Source organism: Girardinichthys multiradiatus, chromosome 5 (genome assembly GCF_021462225.1).
Source record: "Girardinichthys multiradiatus isolate DD_20200921_A chromosome 5, DD_fGirMul_XY1, whole genome shotgun sequence".
Classification (NCBI taxonomy): domain Eukaryota; kingdom Metazoa; phylum Chordata; class Actinopteri; order Cyprinodontiformes; family Goodeidae; genus Girardinichthys; species Girardinichthys multiradiatus.
Window position 1 is genome coordinate 39197778 of NC_061798.1, and position 18571 is coordinate 39216348.

Genomic DNA, 18571 nt, shown 5'->3' on the forward strand with positions numbered 1-18571 from the left:
GGTTAGATATATTTCATGTATAAAACTTTATAAAGTATATATGAATATTATTTTATTATTTAGCATATTTAGACCAGTTTAGGTCTCGATCAGACCTATTTTTAGCATTTCGGAATCATTTTCGGATCTATTTTATTTTGTTTTCTGTTGTGCATTTAAGCCAGTGATCTGATCTTTGTTAAATGCACTTCTTTTTACTTTATATTTTTGCATTACCAGATGATTTTCATTTTGTTTTATTATATCTTGTTTATGACCTATTTTAAAGTTAATTTTCGTGTTAACTCATTTTGGCATTACATGCTCGTTTTCAGATTCTTATTTCTTGTTTTAGATTGTTCGGGTAAGCCAGTTATCTCTGACCTATGATTCATTCAGGTATGAAGCGTTTCAAGAAATTAAGTGCGGACTTTAACCTTCACACAGTGCAGTGTTAATGTAAATTAATGAGCTATATTTTATAACATTTATTTAACTACTTAATTTATCCTCTGATTTTGAAACGACTGCCCCCTAGTGTTTAAAGATCTTATTGAGCGTCACGTCAACGTCACTAACGTCAAAACGGTTTAGGGACTGTCTTAAAGAAGCCCTTTCGAGTTTTTACGCAAAAAGACACAAACTCGCTCGCGCAGAAAGAATATAATAATTAAGTTTAGTCTAAAATTGTTTGATATATCTTTGACGTTAATTTGGCGGGCTTTGGTGATGTTTTCAATTCATAAGAGTAAAATAACGTTCAGCATATTGTACGTTTTATCCGTGTTTAGCCCTTTGTGGAATCTCCCTGACGCCGTTGTCGCGGAAGTAAAAAGTCTACGTGTGGAAGAAAGGTTGGTCTGGCTGTGTTTAAACACATTAAACACTAACAGCACCCATGTCCAATCCAGCACCGCTTCGTTTCTGGTTGAACCAGTCTTCGTCCTCCCCCGGGAGCCAAATGAACGCGCTGAGCGGCATCCGGGGCGTATAAATAAATGGTGTGGAGAGCAGATCCGAGGCGGTAATGCTGCGCCGGGTGCGGCAGTCTCTCCGGCAGGTGCTGTTACTGATGGCCCGGAGACCAGACCTTCTCTGCGGGGCTATCGTGCTCAGCGTCCTGCTCTTACTCGCGGTTAAATTCACATGCAGGTACTCAAGGCTTTCGCTTCTTATAGTGGCATTTTGTGACTAATTTAAGTCTAAGCTCCGAACACCAGAAATAGGGACGCTTTTGTTTTGCTGAGTTGTGACACAGTTGGGTTGTAAGTGAGCTACTATTATCCAGTCATTGTAGCTAATCTGAAACTGACGTGTGCTGACGGACAAGAGGATTAACCAACGAGTTTCTCCATTTAAACAGGCAGAGTGTTTCTGGTTCTGTTGCTCATTAATTAGTTTCTTCAGAATAAGTAGATTCAAACAAAGCACAGCCTTAACAAATATTAAAGCTACGAGTTTGGTGTGACATTATAGAACATGCCATGTTCGGTTTCTCGATTTGATTTTCCCATTCTGTTGTAAAATGTTAATAGAAAATCTGTCCTTCCAAAAGCAAGGCTGGAAGATGTTCGAATCCGAATCAGGGTTTTTCTGCATGTTCTCACCGGGTACTCCAGGTTAGGTTAATTGGCTCTCTCTAATATGCCTTCAGGCATGAGTGAGTGCATGCACGACGGTCTGCCTTGTGTGTTTGTGACTGGCGACCTGTCCAGGCTGCACCCCGCCTCTCTCCCAATGACTGCTGGAGATGGGCACCAGCCCTCTCTACACTCTGCACGGACTAGTGGGGATAGACAATGGAAAAATTGGTAGTACCAGTCGAATTTATAATCCACGTTTGGATTACACAGCGTTTGCAAAACCAGCCTTGTAGTAATAATAATAATTCCCGTCATTTTCTGATCAGTTCCAAGTGTCGATTCAAGAAATTGACACAAATAGAAATATGGAGCAAAGAAGTTATCTAATAGTGAAAGATAACATCAAAATGTTCAGTGAGGGAATCAAAAAAATAATTCATAAACTGAGCAATACCAGCAGTTCTTTTGGTAATTGAATATAATTTTTAACAATAAATGAACACTTTTGGTCTATACTCTTGCATCTCTCGAATTGCAGTAGCCTAACATAAATCTGTGATTAGTGATTCAGAAATCAATTGACCTGCAGGTCAAAAACCTAGTTTTTTTTTGTGTATTAAATGCATCAAAACTGAAAGCTCCCATTTCTTTCAGTCTGTAAACGCATCAACACAAAGCTTGTTCTTTTATGCACCTTTTTACGAATTTAGTAAGTTTGCCTTGATGCATAAATGGAAATAAACTATCTTTTCCTTTTTAGTTGTTAAAACTACTACCTCTAAAAGTAAACCTGCTACACACATTCTGGTTGGTGTTTGTTACGTTTAAATATTGAATTAAAACAGAATTTAGGGAAATTAATTTCTGTGTTATTGACCTTAAAAGGAAAATTGAAAGTGGACAGAAGGAGTCTTATCACTACCTCTCTTGATTTGGACCATTACTAATGTAGAGCTGCAACCAATAAGCATTATTTCTGAACGTTCCTTACGCCCCTTCTTGCATTATTTCCATCTGTAGCCGTGCTAAGAATGTGGTGGCAGCAGCTCGGCCTCCTGTCCGGTTCTTCCCTGCCGAGGCCCCGGTAGTGGACCTCTACTTGGGTCAGCTGGACCAGGTGAGAATCAGTAACGCTGTGTGATGAGTAAGGTGTAAAACAAAAGTTCGAACATGTCGGAGTCTACCAAAACATACGGTAAGAGGCTGAAGAGTACCAAAAGCTGTGAATGCTATATCGATTGATTTTCCTTCCCCATATCCTTCATTACATTGTGAACAGGTATACTGGCTGGTATTCCCAACTCACTAACTACAAGCATGACCCAAAGTAAACCCTGTGCCATAGATAAATTATTGCATGTTTTTCTGCAGGTGGAACGTCTTAGGAGCATGGCTGAGGTGTCTCTTATTTTCTTTTACGCTCCTTGGTGTGCCCACTCGATGGCTGCCCGACAGGAAGTACAGCAGGTTGCGAAGAAGCTGGCCAAACAAGTATGGAAACACACAAAGAGAAAACTGCTACCAGCACCACCTCCCTGCAGGAGTGTTTTAATAGGAAACATCTACAGAACAGCCAGTGATGAGGCAGCTTAAAACGATGGCTTTTTCTTTCATTAACGCTGTAAACATCCAGATGGGTAAATATATCTGTAAAGATAAATATACCTGTAGATCTAAATTCATGCAGGTCCATAAAATATGCATTTTCCAAGCCAAAAGTTTAGAATCTGACAAAAACGTAAACAGATTTTGCAGTCTCAGCTTTTGTTTTTTGTTTGTGTTTTGATCCAATGTTTCTATGTTTTACTGAAGTTAAATAATAAACATTTTATACCTTTTTTAAAGGCTTTTATTAAAAAAAATGCTTCAGATTTATGCAAAATTTTAATATATACAGTGTTAACCTTCTAAGGGTCAAGGCTTCCACTGTTTGCTCTGTACTAAATATTAGCTTCTGGGTTAAAGCTTGACTGACTGTGACCAATTATAGCTTTCAGTGCTTCGAGGTGGTCACATTTTTTTGTTTTCACTTGTGTTTTGAGGATTGACTACAGGTTCTGGACGTGCTTTCATGGTCAAGGACCCAATATTTCAATGTTTCATCTCTGAGACACTTGATGTGCCTGTTTGGTCTGGAAAGAATATTGGTCATCAACAAATTGGTCCTGGATCTTTGAATCAGAATCAGAAAAGCTTTATTGCCAAGTACGTTTTTGGACATACAAGGAATTTGTTTTGGTGTAGTCGGTGCAATACAATACAAATTAAACATTATATACATATCTACAATACAATTTGGGCAAAGTTGCTTCTCGAGAATGTAACTCCACTCCCTTTTAAAAAAGAGGCATCAACACAGATGAAACGTCTCAGGATGCTTTGCTGTCTGCAAGAGGCAAGATCCAGTTTAAAGTTCACAATTTCTTCTTCAGACCTTTTCCCAGATGTCCCAGATAGTCTTAAGGATCTTAACTGGAGACAATAACTTTACCTCAGTCCTCTGCAGTCCAGTAAAGGTGCTTTCTGCTGTATTTATGCGGTGTATAGTGTATATATATATTTATGGACATAAAGATATATGCAGAATATATCTTATAACACAAAAAAACAAAAAAGAAACCCAGAGAGCAAAGTGTACCGGAGTCAAATTCCTTGTCTGTTGTATGTACGAACTTGGCAACTTGATTCTGATTTCAGTCTGTCCTTGATGTTTTCCTTGCATAATGTTGCTTCTTTGCTGACCTTCATCACACCAGCCCTGTGTCCAAAGGTCTCACTGTGTGTAGGAAAACAATCATTCCTACATGCTGCCATTTCTGAGCGAGCTCTGCTCTGGTGGCATCTTAATTTTTTTTATAATTCTTTTTGAGTTAAATCCTCCTTTAGTAGTGGGATATCACGCTTTCTGGACCCAAATCACAAATTAGGTTTCTGTTAATTCATAAAATTGTATCTGATCAGCCTTTATAGAAACGTAGATGCAATGCAATTTGCCATCATAAAAATGAAAACATAATTTTGTCAGTCTCAAAACCTTTGGTCATTAGTGTACATAAAAAAAAAAAAGCTCACTTCGGCGAGCCTGTTGGTGAAGCCAGTGAGGGAGTCTAGTCGGCTTATAAGCGTGACTGAAATCATTTGCAGCAAATACTCCGTTTGGTTTAGCTTTGTTTGTGCAGCGTTGTTGGTTTCTGTGTTGCAGGTGCAGTTTGTGGCCGTTAACTGCTGGTGGAGTCAGGGGAAATGCAGGAGGCAGAACCGTTTCTATCACTACCCCATCATACATCTGTTTTACAGAAGGTAAGGAAGAACCATCGTTTTGAGTGTAAAACAGTAACCAGTGATGTGAGAAAATGATTTAAAAGAAAAAAGTTATTTAAAACTCGTTTGAAATCAGTATTTAGTGAAGAGCTGTTTTGCTTTTTTGTTTTACAGTGTATGTAGCAGTAAAAACCAACCTGTGTGTAGACGCCCACACACATGGAAATATTCAGGCTCACTGATGTTTGTGAAAATCTTTGTGTTTCTTATGTAGCTTTAGTTTTATTATCAAGTGTGATTTGGCCATTTGAATGGACGCAAACTGTCCTTAATGGCCACACCCAATGTAGAGTTTTAGTAGTGGAGATGCTAAAGCTCACAGAGAGTGTTGGAGACAATGCACAATCTTAAAGACAGTCAAAGGTTAGAGAACCGTAATTGATGTCAACGTCAGATTCTTCATTAATAATATTGCAAGAACATATTTTTCTGATATGGTGCCACCCTAGAGCTGGTCCTGCTGAGTGAAATTAAAGCAGACATCGGGCTTTATGCATGCAAATGATCCAGACTTGTGTTTTTTTAGGTACTTTAAGACACTTGTCACTGCTTAGATTTGGCATTGTCATTTCCTGTTGAAAAAAATGGTGAATGGACTGAATTTATTTAGCGTTTTTCCAGTCATGCCGACAACTTTACGCTAGAGCTACATTTATCCAGTTGCATTCACAAACATGAAACCTTAACAACAGAAAAAAATATCCCATGAGATTTTGTTTTTTTTCATTGTTAAATAAACCCCATTTTACATCTGAGTAGTTTATGTGTTGCTTGCTTGTGTTCCTGCAGGTTTGGGCCAATAGAGTACAGAGGTCCATTTGTGGCTTCATATATTGAACGTTTTACCCTCAAAGTGATCACACCACTAACTTACCTCCCAACCAGAGCACACCTTGAAGAGTTCCTGTCCTACCATGAGGTACTTTATGGTTTTAATTTGTTTTAATGGAGACCTGACCAAAGGAAAGTTTGCCAGCTGTGTCTTCTGACAGTTTCTGCGCACTTAGGAGCTTAAAGAATGCTGTTGACTATTATATTCAACTTACTATTTGACCGGTTGTATGTTGCTACTTACTGACATTCTCTGACTGTCTCTTGTGTATTGGCAGTCTGGTGTGGTGGGTGTCTTCCAGTTTAATTCCTCTCCACAGCCACCAGGGTACATCACCTATCTTTCCTCTGCCCTGCAGGCCTTAAGAAGAGGTAAGAAAAACCCACTGTTTAAGGATGACGGTATTATCTCTATAATCCTTTTTTGAGATTTTATGTACAGTCAAGGTAAAGTGAAAATGACTGTCAATACAGTATGTGAATAATTAAGTGCACCTCTCATTCAAAAGCTGTGTGTAACAGAAGAGTTCGTTAATTTACTTAATTGAATTTTTCCTCAGTTGATGATTTTATGCTGTAATTACGGTGCAGATTACCACGGCATTGTGCGGTTTGGCGTTGTGACGAGCAAACATGTGGCAGAGGCCTTCTCGCTTGGAGAGGATGAAACGGTGTACCTGTACAGAAGATTTAACTCTTCTTTGGTAAGCAGCATCACAGGGCCAATCGAATATTGTTTGAAACACAGAATTAAAATGTTAATAATGCCTGTTGTTAAACTGTGGATATGTTTTCCCTCCAGATTTTTCCAAGAAAGGAGCAAAACTTTACATCCTCAGCCATCTGTAATTGGGTGTTTGAACACTACGAGACGGTCCTCCAGTGGCTGCAGCCGCCAGGGACGAAGTCCCGCCTGCTGGAAGAGGAGTTGACGAAAGGCCCTGCACTGCTTCTGTTTATGCCACACAACCCCCTGCAGTCTGAGCCAAGTGCCATACTACAGCAGGTGATCACTCATGTACCAAATGTTCTCAATAACTTGCTGTAATGAAACTGTGGGTAGAGCAGTGGGTGGTTGATTATAGTTTTTGGTGTTTTTTAATCTTGTCTCTTTCAAATGAGGCTTTGGCAAAATACACACGTGGACAAAATTGTTGGTAGCCCTCAGTTAATGAAAGAAAAACCCACAACGGTCACAGAAACAACTTGAATCTGACAAAGGTAATAATGAATAAAAACTATATGAAATTGAACAAATGAAAGTCAGAAATTGCTTTTCAAACATGCTTCAACAGAATTATTTTGAAAAATAAACTCATGAAACAGGCCTTGACAAAAATGTTGGTACCACTGAAAATAATGTGACCAAAGGGACATGTTAAATCAAAGTGTCCATTAATTAGCATCACAGGTGTCTACATTCTTGTAATCATTCAGTGGGCCTATATATAGGACTACAGGTAGTCACTGTGCTGTTTGGTGACATGGTGTGTACCACACTCAACATGGACCAGAGGAAGCGAAGGAAAGAGTCTCAGGAGATTAGAAAGAAAATTATAGACAAGCATGTTAAAGGTAAAGGTTATAATACCACCTCCAAGCAGCTTCATGTTCCTGTGACAACAGTTGCACATATTATTAAAAAACTTAGGATCCGTGGGACTGTAGCCAACCTCCCTGGACGTGGCCGCAGGAGGAAAACTAACAACAAAACAAAGAGACGGATAATACGAACGGTAACAAAAAAGCCTAGAAAAGCTTTTAAAGAGATTAAAGGTGAACTTCAAGTTCAAGGAACATCGGTGTCAGATCGCACCATCCGACGTTTGAGGCAAAGTGGACTTAATGGAAGACGACCAAGGAGACCATTGTTGAAAACAAATCATGGAAAAGCCAGACTGGAATTTGCCAAACTACATGTTGACAAGCCACAAAGCTGGGAGAATGTCCTATGGACAGATATAAAGAAAAGAACCCTGTCCCTACTGTGAAACATGGAGGAGGCTTTGTTATGTTCTGGGTCTGCTTTGCTGCATCTGGCACAGGGTGTCTTGAATCTGTGCAGGTATAATGAAATCTCAAGACTATCAAGGGATTCTAGAGAGAAATGTGCTGCCCAGTGTCAGAAAGCTTGGTCTCAGTCGCAGATCATGGGTCTTGCAACAGGATAATGACCCAAAACACACAGCTAAAAACACCCAAGAATGGCTAAGAGGAAACATTGGACTATTCTGAAATGGCCTTCTATGAGCCCTAAATCCTATTGAGCGTCTTTGGAAGGAGCTGAAACATGCCGTCTGGAAAAGGCACGCTTCAAACCTGAGACAACTGGAGCAGTTTGCTCATGAGGAGTGGGCCAGAATACCTGCTGAGAGGTGCAGAAGTCTCATTGACAGTTATAGGAATCATTTGATTGCAGTGATTGCCTCAAAAGGTTGTGCAACAAAATATTATTATCTTTGTCAGATTCAAGTTATTTCTGTGACCATTGTGGGTTTTTCTTTCATTAACTTAGGGGTACCAACAATTTTGTCCACATGTGTATAACTTTACCTTAGAAGTGTATTCTAAATCCTGCACTGAGCCATTTTTAACTTATGTTTGCCCCATTTTATTTTAAAGATAACCTGTTCTGTTCAGCTCATTAGAAGTATGTTTTCAGTTTCTAAACAAAATACCAATAATGTAGGATGTTGCTTCTTTCCAATGACAGATCTAGTCTTCCAGCATGGAAAAGGTATCTCCTCTCCTCAGAAACAAAAGGTTAGGGATAGGTATTTTATCATCAATGGAAATCAAATTTATTAACCAATGGAGGCCTGGATTTGGAGTCACACACAAAATTAAAGTGGAAAAACAAACTACAGGCTGATCCAACTTTGATGTAATGTCCTTAAAACAAGTCAAAATGAGGCTCAGTATTGTGTGTGACCTCCATGTGTCTGTATGACCTCCCTACAACGCCTGGGCATGCTCCTGATGAGACGGAGGATGGTCTCCTGAGGGATCTCCTCCCAGACCTGGACTAAAGCATCCGCCAACTCCTGGACAGTCTGTGGTGCAACGTGACGTTGGTGGATGGAGCGAGACATGATGTCCCAGATGTGCTCAGTCGGATTCAGGTCTGGGGAACAGGCGGGCCAGTCCATAGCTTCAATGTCTTCATCTTGCAGGAACTGCTGACACACTCCAGCCACATGAGGTCTAGCATTGTCCTGCATTAGGAGGAACCCAGGACCAGCCGCACCAGCATATGGTCTCACAAGGGGTCTGAGGATCTCATCTCGGTACCTAATGGCAGTCAGGCTACCTCTGGTGAGCACATGGAAAGAAATGCCACCCCACACCATTACTGATTCACTGCCAAACCGGTCATGCTGAAGGATGTTGCAGGCAGCAGATCTCTCTCCACGGTGTCTCCAGACTCTGTCACGTCTGTCACATGTGCTCAGTGTGAACCTGCTTTCATCTGTGAAGAGCACAGGGCGCCAGTGGCTAATTTGCTGGGTTGCGGTTCTGCTGCTGGGTTGTTGCCCTCCTACGTCCTCCTCCACGTCTCCTGGTGTACTGGCCTGTCTCCTGGTAGCGCCTCCAGGCTCTGGACACTACGCTGACAGACACAGCAAACCTTCTTGCCACAGCTCGCATTGATGTGCCATCCTGGATGAGCTGCACTACCTGAGCCACTTGTGTGGGTTGTAGAGTCCGTCTCATGCTACCACGAGTGTGAAAGCACCACCAACATTCAAAAGTGACCAAAACATCAGCCAGAAAGCATCGGTACTGAGTATTTTCTGTATTAGGTGAACTTCTCACACAGATGGTGTTTTGTCAGAGTGAGTCTGTCCATATAAATGCTCGGGGTATTTTACCTTTTTTAATGGACTAGTCTTATGTGGGGAATTATCATCAGTTCATGATTGGCTTTTTCCGTCTTTCAGTTTGCAGACATTGCTCTGCGTTACCATTCCTGCGACCGCTCCAGCTCAGACGACCACTTCCCTTCTTTCACATCGCTGTGCTGCCAGTCCATTCCTCTTCCAGAGTCCAGAACAAGTGTGTGTGAAGTTTGCCTCGAGCTGTCCGGGCCGAGCCTCCCCAGCTCCTCAGCACGCTGCTCATTGCCTTCCATTTTACAAGAAGGAGACCGATCTGGGACTCATCTTGAACACTGCTGCCTTCACCAGCTACCTTCTCCCATATCCATAAAGACTGCAACCTCTGAGGGCTGTAGTCATTTTGTGAACAGCTACAGTCCCTTTACTCAGTTCAGTGCCTGCTGTAAAACAGTAGAATCTCAGCTTAATGAATCTAAAGCCAAAGAAGAGCCGGAACCTCCTCCTACTCCTCCCCCTCCCTCCATCCCTCCATCCTCTGCTCCCAAGCAGGAGGAAGATGGCATCACAGGGCTAAATTGTCGAACTAACAGGACTCTCAGGTTTTATGTGCTGGATGTTGGTCTCAGCTGGCCTCTGGCAGAGCGGCTCGGAGCGTCGAGCCACAGAAACTCGTCCCTACACCAAGAGGCTTCCGCAGGAGGCGACAGGAGCTGTGATGGGTCGTTTGTGGCTCTCGTGAACCTGAAGGACGAGGTTCATTATGTTCTTCATCGCAGCCCAGCCGCCACACTGACAGAGTCTTTGGGTAAGGCTGATTATTAGTTTTTTATATGTTCTTAAATCATGTATTGAAATGTAAAGCAATACGTTTCTTGAGGAGTCTCAATTATCCTGAATTATTCTTATTCTATTGTTTTAAACTAAAGGAATATTTACAACTTTGACTGAAATCCAACAAATTTCTTCTTTATAGTTATTTTTTAGCCCTTTTCTTGAGATGCTTCGAACCAAAATGTGCTGACTGCACACCTGATTTTGTTTTTATTGACCAGAGCAATTGCCTTATTTATTTATTTTGTGGCACTAGTGGCCTTTATTTTGTAAGCTGACCAACAGGAAATGGGATGGAGAGAAAGAGAGAGGGGAAGAGATGCAGCAAAGGTCAACGGGGCTGGGAGTAGAACCTGCGATGGCTGCATCGAGGACTGTAGCCTCAGAGTTGGCGCCACTGATGCGCCCCACTGCATTGATCTTAATCTTTGAGTTTCACTGCTGACATAGAAAAGTCATCAACTCCTCACTCATGCCATTAATCCCATCCAGCTGCTTGGCCTTGCAGGGTCGCAGGGGGGCTGCTACCTATCTCCAGCGGTCATTAGGCAAGAAGAGGGGTGCACCCTGGACAGGTTGCCAGTCTATCACAGGGGAACACAGAGACGCACAGGATAGACAACCATACACACACACCTAAGAGCAACTGAGAGCAACCGGTTTACCTCACAGTGATGTTGTTGGACTGTAGCTGGAGAGAACCCACGCGTGCAAGACAAGAGAGAGAGTCATCCCGGACCGGGATTTGAACCCAGCACCAGATTTAGAAGTGAGGACCCATAACTACCAGAAACGTCTCTGATCAGAGTGTCTCCTTCACAACTTTTGGTAAATTCCTGATTATAAATCAGGATGTTTGCAGATTTCAACTCAAACTGCTTCTAACATTTTATGCTACAGTATATTTAGTATCTGTGATGCAACGATCTTACAGCCTGTTCTGCCAGCAGCACATCAGGGTCTCGCTATTGAGTCTAAGGTGGTTGTCTGCAGGATGCATCAGTATGTGACTAAAACAACCTCTGACTCACTGAAAGGTTCAGACCAGAGTCAACTTTACTTATTTTTTATTTTTTTATCCAAGTTCAAAATCTTATAGCTGCTGGAACGGATGCAGCTTTAGGGTCCTGTTTTGGCTTTGTCTGATTTAGACTGAGATTCTGCTGTTTTTCAGACAGAATTTTACAATATTACTTTGTTGTACAACATTATTTTCCTTGTTAAAGTATACAAAATAATTTTACGCTTTTTGATCACCCGACTATCAGTTTGATTTTTCACTCTAATACTTGACTGAATATTGTGTAGATGTTCTCAGGTTGTTTTTATCAATACATTTTATTACTTTTTATTGATTTACTCCTTTTTTTTGCTAAGACCAAATGTGTATTTGTGTATTTCCCGACAAAGAGGCGTTCATCAGGAACTTCAGCTCACCCTACAGTCATTTGCAGAGATATTTGGTTGGAGAGGATGACAGGAAGGGAGGTGAAGACGAAGCCAAGCATCTAGAGCAACAGCAGCAGAAGTGGCTTCCTCAGCGCCGCCTCATCACAGAGTTGACCACTTCCTCCTTCGTGGCCTCTATCATGGATCAGCAAATGGTGAGTAAAACACACTGATCGCCTCTTTTTGTATCTCTACTCCTCAAATTAAGTTGAAATGATTTTATTCTTTGTACCTAAGATATATTTTAGTTGAGGGCGCGTAGACTGTCTGCAAAAGTATGGATGATTCAGATCTGGATAACAATGAAAAAAAGTTGTACTGCAACTAATGATTGTTTTGCTAATCCATTAATCTGACTATTTGTTTGTTTAACTTAATAGAAGATTTTTTTATAGTTTGAACCAGGTAAAGCTAAAGCTCTGCCACTCGAGGAGTTCTGGATAGAGCATATTTACAGACAAAGAATGTTTTTCATCTTAAATACAAATTATATGTATTGTTTGGTACAGTTTTGGCCTAATTGCTGCTCTGAGTCGGTTGTTCTTTCAGCAGATGGCATGTTTTATAGTCTGTATACTCCAGTTACCGATTATTCAATTACTAAATTACTCGATGATTATTTCAATAACCGATTAATCCAATTGTTTCAGCTTTAATTGAGTTTGAAAAATACCAGTATTTTAAGACCTTATTCCCTGACCCATTGTTTACAGGAGACTGTAAACAATGTCTGTTATTGTTTGGCATTGTCTGTCCATCCATTTGTCCATTTTTCTTGCAATCCATCCACACATATATCAAAGTTCAATCCATCTGTCCATTCATCTGTTTTTTTCTTTCCATCTCTTCAGCTATTTATTTGTCCATTCTCCCATATATCCATCCGTCCAACCGCCTGTCCATCTGTTCATCCGCCTGTTTGTCTGTCCACGCATTCGTCCATCCTATCAGATGGACGAATGCAGACAATGTCAGTCCATCTGTCTGTCCTTTCTTACGTAGACATTTCTGCCATAAATTCATGGCGAACTCTTAGATTTTCATTTTTAACAACCTAAAATCAGGAAATTGAACTCTGTGGTGTTATTGGACTTTTTAAAATATGAAATGTGTAGGAACCTTGATATTAGGATGTACAATAACTGCAATTTTAAACTAGCTAAAACAAAAAAATCCTTTTATCCCAAGATAAACTAGAATTTATTTTATTGGCTCTGAGGTGTTTATTCATTTTTTTTAAGTTTAAGCTACGTAAAAATGATCAAATTGCAGCAAACATGTAAGAAACTCTAAACGTGAAGCATTAACAAACTTCATGCATGTTTAAATGTGGGATCCGAACAACGCGAGGGACTTATTGAGCTTTCAGTCAAGTTTTAAACGGTGATCTCAGAGCTGAAGTGCCCAAAGGTAATGTGAACTCGTTTGTTCCAGGATGTGCTGCTGTTCTACTACACTCAGTGGTGCGGGTTCTGCTCTGTCCTCAACCACGTCCTCATCCAGCTGGCCAGACTGTTGCAGGGAAACGGCACCATCACCGTGGCCAGGTGCCCTTTTTCCCTCTCCATCATAGAGTCAAATGCTCATTTCTCATAGGAATGAAAACACTGTAAGGTCCCTGTTGTGTCTTCAGGGTGAATGTCGCTCGTAATGACCTTCCCTGGGAGTTCATGGTGGATCACGTCCCTTCGATCCTGCTGTTCCCTAGATACAGGTGAGGATATTTAGAGCTTCACACAGAAACTGCTCCTAATCACTGGCAAAGCAGGGTTTAATTTCTGTCGAGTGGGGGAGTAAATATTATCTTTGTTTCTGGTAATAAATCTCAGTATGTTTTCATAATTAACAGAATGTTGTGGAATTTGCATCAGTTTGTTCTGTTAGAGCAACACTTTGACTCGTTTTTTTGTGACATGTTTAATGTAATTAAACTGGAATGTACAGTCATGGGAAAAGAAAGTACACCTTGTTTCACAGGGTTCCTGTGCAGTCTGGAAAACTCTGGAATTTGATTTCAGTTATTTCCCAGGTCTGGAAAAGTGTAGAAAGAGAGAGTAATCGTATGGAAGAATTGTATTAGTTTCAGTTTATTTTCGGTCCTGGGTTCGACTCCCGGCTGGGGGTCTTTCCGCATGGAGTTTGCATGTTCTCACCGGGTACTCCGGCTTCCTCCTGTTAGATTAATTGATCTCTCTAGATTGCCCTTAGGTGTGTGAATGAGTGTGTGCTTAGTTGTTTGTGTGTTGCCCTGCGATGGACTGGCGACCTGTCCAGGTTGTACCCTGCCTTCTGCCCATAGACTGCTGGAGATGGGCACCCAGGTCCCACTATGGAAGAAGTGGTAGAAAATGACTGTCTGACTGTTTATTTTCCTGTTTTTAGTCCCTCTTCCATTGTCTAAATGTTGTCCTTTTCTTTATTCTTTTCTACCTTCCTTGTCTCTCTTTTTCCTTTCTTTTCTTCCTTGTGACCTCCTTCTTTCTTTCATTCTTTCTGTCCTTTCTTGTATTCATCCCTGTCCCACCTCTCTTCCTTTTGCCTTTCTTAATTCCTTCTTTGTGTTCTTTATTCTTTATTTTCTTCCTTGTGTCCTTCCTACTTTCCATCCTTGTCTCCCACATCACTTCCTTGTATCTTTACTCTACTTTACTCTACTTTTCCTTTTCTTTTAATCACTGCCAAGTATAGAAATATCCTCCATCATCTTACAGTGAATCGTCATAAATGACTCTGGAAGAGTCTGGATTTTGCCATGAAAAATATGTAGGGAACCCTAAGTCTACCTCACAAGTACATCCCATAATGCAACACCTCCAGCAGCAACACTTCTCTGTAGTTGTTTTCTGTGTTGTTCTGGAGGAGTCATTTTTATTTCCAGTGTTGTTGCAGTTCCTGGAAGTTTCCCATTCAATTTTGCTATCATTCAAAAGCAAGAGCATTTATGAATACAAATTTTAAAATATTTGTATAAAAAAAAAATAATTGAAGTTTCCAGAAATTCTTCCAAACTTCGCTGTGACCTGTCGGATAAACCTCAACATGGTCAACCTTTTAAAGCGGTTTTAATATGCACGTATGGACATAACTCTTTCAGTCGTGTGTGATAGCTGTTTGGACATGAATATTTTAATCATGTTTTAATATGTGCAGTAAGTGAGGACGTGTTTTCTCAGCAGTTTTTAACCCTAGTCCAGACGGGATCTGGGTAATATTCCCAGCTCCTTTCTGATGCTCTGTCTGCTGTGTTCACACTCATGTTTCATCATTTTATATTCAGGTTCTGGTGTGTCCGCTCCTATATGACTTCTTGTGTTGTATGCTGAGATTCAATCTGGTGTGTTTACAGTTACTGTGTTTTTTCTATATTAATATGCACCTTTGCTGCTGTGCAGTTTGGCCACATGTCTTTACTTGGGTCTCATCTGTCCAGTGGACATTGTTCCAAAGTGCTTATAGTTGATTCAGATGCAGTGTGACAGACCTAAGTGGTGCTGCCATAATCCGATAGGAAAGAAAGTGTTCCAAACCAGGCAGGGTTGTATAATCTTTTTTTTTTTTTTTTTATATTTAATGCACTAACTGAGGCCTGAAAAGTCTAAGATGGAACTAGGGTTTTTTGCAGTTTCTCAGTGCATTGAATAGTGTGACTTTTGGGTAAATTTGGGATATTCACTCCTGGGAAGATTGGTAGCTCTCATTAATGTTTTCCTGTCTTTCTCTCTGTAGCACTATTGTGTGTGTTTGTTGTTTGGAAGCCCTCTCCAGATTGTTGGCTAGCAACAGTTGTTGCTCTTAGACCATTGCTGATGCCTTTTCTCCCTGGCATTGTGTTAACACACACCTGTTTGCTACAGAACAGGAAACTAACAAAACCCATGCTGTTAGAGGCTTATGATGCTTTTTATGTGAGCACCTGGCTGCCACTTTTCCTCTTAAGTTTTTATGGAAGATCATAGGGTATACTTAGTTTTTACCACAAACAGCTGTTACATTTTGCCTCTTTATTTAAGGAGTACCGGTAAGTACTTTTTTTTTTTTTTTTAAACGATGATTGCTTTTAGAGATGGGTAATGACTGAATTATTTTCTTGACATGAAAAACAATGGAATTGAAACAAGGTGTACTTTATTTTTTCTCAATGATCTAACAACGTCTAGTTGAAAAATAAATATATATAAATAAATAAATTCTGGCGCAGTCCTTGTGATCATCTTTCTGTTTCTCTTTAAGGAAACCTCTTAGCGTGAAGTATCCTGACAACCTACCCATCACGTTACCAAACCTCCTCCGCTTCATCCTGCAACACTCCGGCTCACTGCATCACCGCAACAGGTCCTCCGTGGGAGCACAGGGATCTGGACCCGGCGGCGTCCTCCACTCAGAATTCCTGGCACTCCAGCGCGAAGTCCAAACACTGCATCACGCCCGCGAACGTCTCTCGCAGCAGCTGGCGCAAGTCTGGCGTGAGAACCGACAGCTTAAGTTTGACATACGCAGCATTGAGCAGAGTCTGGAGAGGCAGGTGCAGGAGAAAAGCCAGCAGCTCGCCGAGGCGCTTGGGCGGCTGCAACAGCTGGCGGACGCTTCTGAGACCCTGCTAAATGAGAACATGCTGCTCAAAGTCCTGCTGAGGGCGCTGAAGAACAGGACAGAAGCTGAAGAGCAGGCCGAGGTGGAGAGAGAAGAGACGGGACAGGAAAAAAGCCATCAAGCTCCGTGAGTCCAACTCTGCAGGGATGGTGGGCAGCGACTCAGGAGGAGGAAAGTGGGCTTAAAAATGAAGGAAAGACTGAACATGGAGAGAAGAAAAGCTGTGATTAGACCTACAGTGCAGATAGAAGGGGAATATTTGCATTTGGAAAGTGGATGTCATGTAAAATCTTAATAAAGAAGGTTGTTGGTTTGTTAACACTGAGACTAACCTGGAGTCCTAAAAGAGGACACACTCCAGAGTAAAGGAGTGAAAGGAGCCGTTATAAAGTGCTTTAAATCAGGTCACTCATGGAAACAGACTGTTAGGAATTCAGTTCTAAAAAATCATTTTCATCATTTTTGATTCCTGTAAACTTTAATGACGGCAACAAAGTTCAACACTAGTAAACGGAGGAATAATTAAATGTGTGGAAACAGACAACAGGTTTGGCTGAGAGAGGAAATGATTCAAACAATCAGCTTGTTGTTTCTGATCAAACCGGTCCAACTGGGATGAAAACTCCAGCTGCTTCCATTCATTTTTCACAATAAAAGCAGCGCCATAAATAAAGACTGTTGTTTTATCAAAGGAGCTGTCTCAGTCATGTTAACTGGGAAAGTGGAAGCTTTTGCTTTGGACATGCTTATGGAAAAATTATCTGGGAAATAAGGAATTTCCTGAATGAAGGGCCTTTTTTTTTAAATACACCTATTCAGTATGGACTCACCTGCTGTCCAAGTATCAAATGTAAGATGTTTTACTTTACTATCGGTTTGCGTTGGAGCGTGAACTGTTCATTTCTTTCGTCAAGAAATATGATCTAAAAAAATACATTGAATGTATAATGTATTTTTTTACAAGTTTTCCAGCTTTTATTTTTGCATTTATTGCTGATCTAAATTGTCAAGCAATAAGATGCTTCCACGTTTCTACCCAATCATGTGGATGTTTTCCTAATTATTAGTGTAAATCTGCAGAGTTTTGTTGCTTTTTACATGCAGATTACAGCTAAACCTTGTGGAAAAAGAGCAAATCACTAATTTGTTTTTAGCAACACTTTTCAGTGAAGTGTTGCTGAATTTACCAGAAGGGGGAAACCCCTCGTCTGATCTTACAGTGAGAGAAAATTTCTGTTTTTTCAGTTTTAATGGGGATATAATGGTGGGTTTGCTACACTGATTTATTTTTAAAGAAATTGAGTCACAAAGATGGAACTATGTAACTATTCAGGTATTCATAATAAGATGCTGCAGTTGTTTACATGTGAAATATTGCACCGATTTTTACTGATTAAACATCTTTCTGTCTTTCTTACTCTGCTGTTGTGCTTCATCTTGGATCGGGCATCTCTGATGACGATTCTCACACCTCACCCATCAGTTTCTTAGAAGACTAAAATTAATTCAAATGTTACACTTTTTACTTGACTTATCTCATACGTTCATGAATAGACTGTAGGCTCAGCATGTTCTTGTTGGGTTACACCTGGAAACATAGGCTCAATGTGATTAGACAGTGATCAATGGAAAGAGACATTTATTTTTGTTTACAATCCGCAGGAAATGAGTTAACTACCTTTCTTAGCCTCATGTTATTTTTACATTTATATAAAGAGTCTACAAAAGCATCCATCCATTTTCCATGCTTCTTCAGTACAGGGTTGCGGGGGATCTGGTGCCTATCTCTAGCATTCTACGGGTGAGAGGCAGGGTACACCCTGGACGGCTTGTCAGTCCATTACAGGACAACACAGAGACAAACGGCACAAACAATCATGCAGAGTCGAACCCAGGACCTTCTTGCTGCAAGGCAACAGCGCTGCCAACTGTGCCACGGTGCACTTTTTACATTCATGTAAATGTAAAAATTAAAACTCCTTTAAAGGCTGTAAAGTTAAGGAAGTTCATCCCAGAATAAAACTACTATATACTCCAGATGAATTGTTCTTTCAGGCTTTTTTTTGTTTAGCCTCCCGGAGAGACAGAACTCCAAAATAAACCTCCTGTTGTTCTGGTTGGATCGGTGTTAAACCCAAGGTGTGAGAC

The 18571-nt window shown here is 40.8% G+C and overlaps 1 protein-coding gene across 1 annotated transcript; it reads left to right on the forward strand.

Moving 5' to 3' along the window:
• The first annotated feature begins 637 nt into the window (after positions 1-637).
• On the forward strand, positions 638-17840 carry txndc11 (thioredoxin domain containing 11). Its single transcript, XM_047366663.1, has 13 exons — positions 638-1131; positions 2583-2679; positions 2934-3053; positions 4765-4862; positions 5673-5802; positions 5993-6086; positions 6306-6418; positions 6517-6720; positions 9656-10358; positions 11795-11988; positions 13268-13380; positions 13467-13547; positions 16064-17840. The coding sequence occupies exons 1-13, from the start codon at positions 1007-1009 to the stop codon at positions 16551-16553; spliced, it is 2562 nt and encodes an 853-aa protein (XP_047222619.1). The 5' UTR covers positions 638-1006; the 3' UTR covers positions 16554-17840.
• Positions 17841-18571: the final 731 nt, after the last annotated feature.

What these genes read in the sequence shown, in the direction of transcription:
- txndc11 (XM_047366663.1), top strand. Translation starts at nt 1,007, where the DNA reads ATGCTGCGCCGGGTGCGGCAGTCTCTCCGGCAGGTGCTGTTACTGATG. An exon ending in GCGGTTAAATTCACATGCAG is followed by an intron (nt 1,132 to 2,582) that starts GTACTCAAGGCT and finishes TTCCATCTGTAG; the next exon opens with CCGTGCTAAGAATGTGGTGG. An exon ending in ACTTGGGTCAGCTGGACCAG is followed by an intron (nt 2,680 to 2,933) that starts GTGAGAATCAGT and finishes GTTTTTCTGCAG; the next exon opens with GTGGAACGTCTTAGGAGCAT.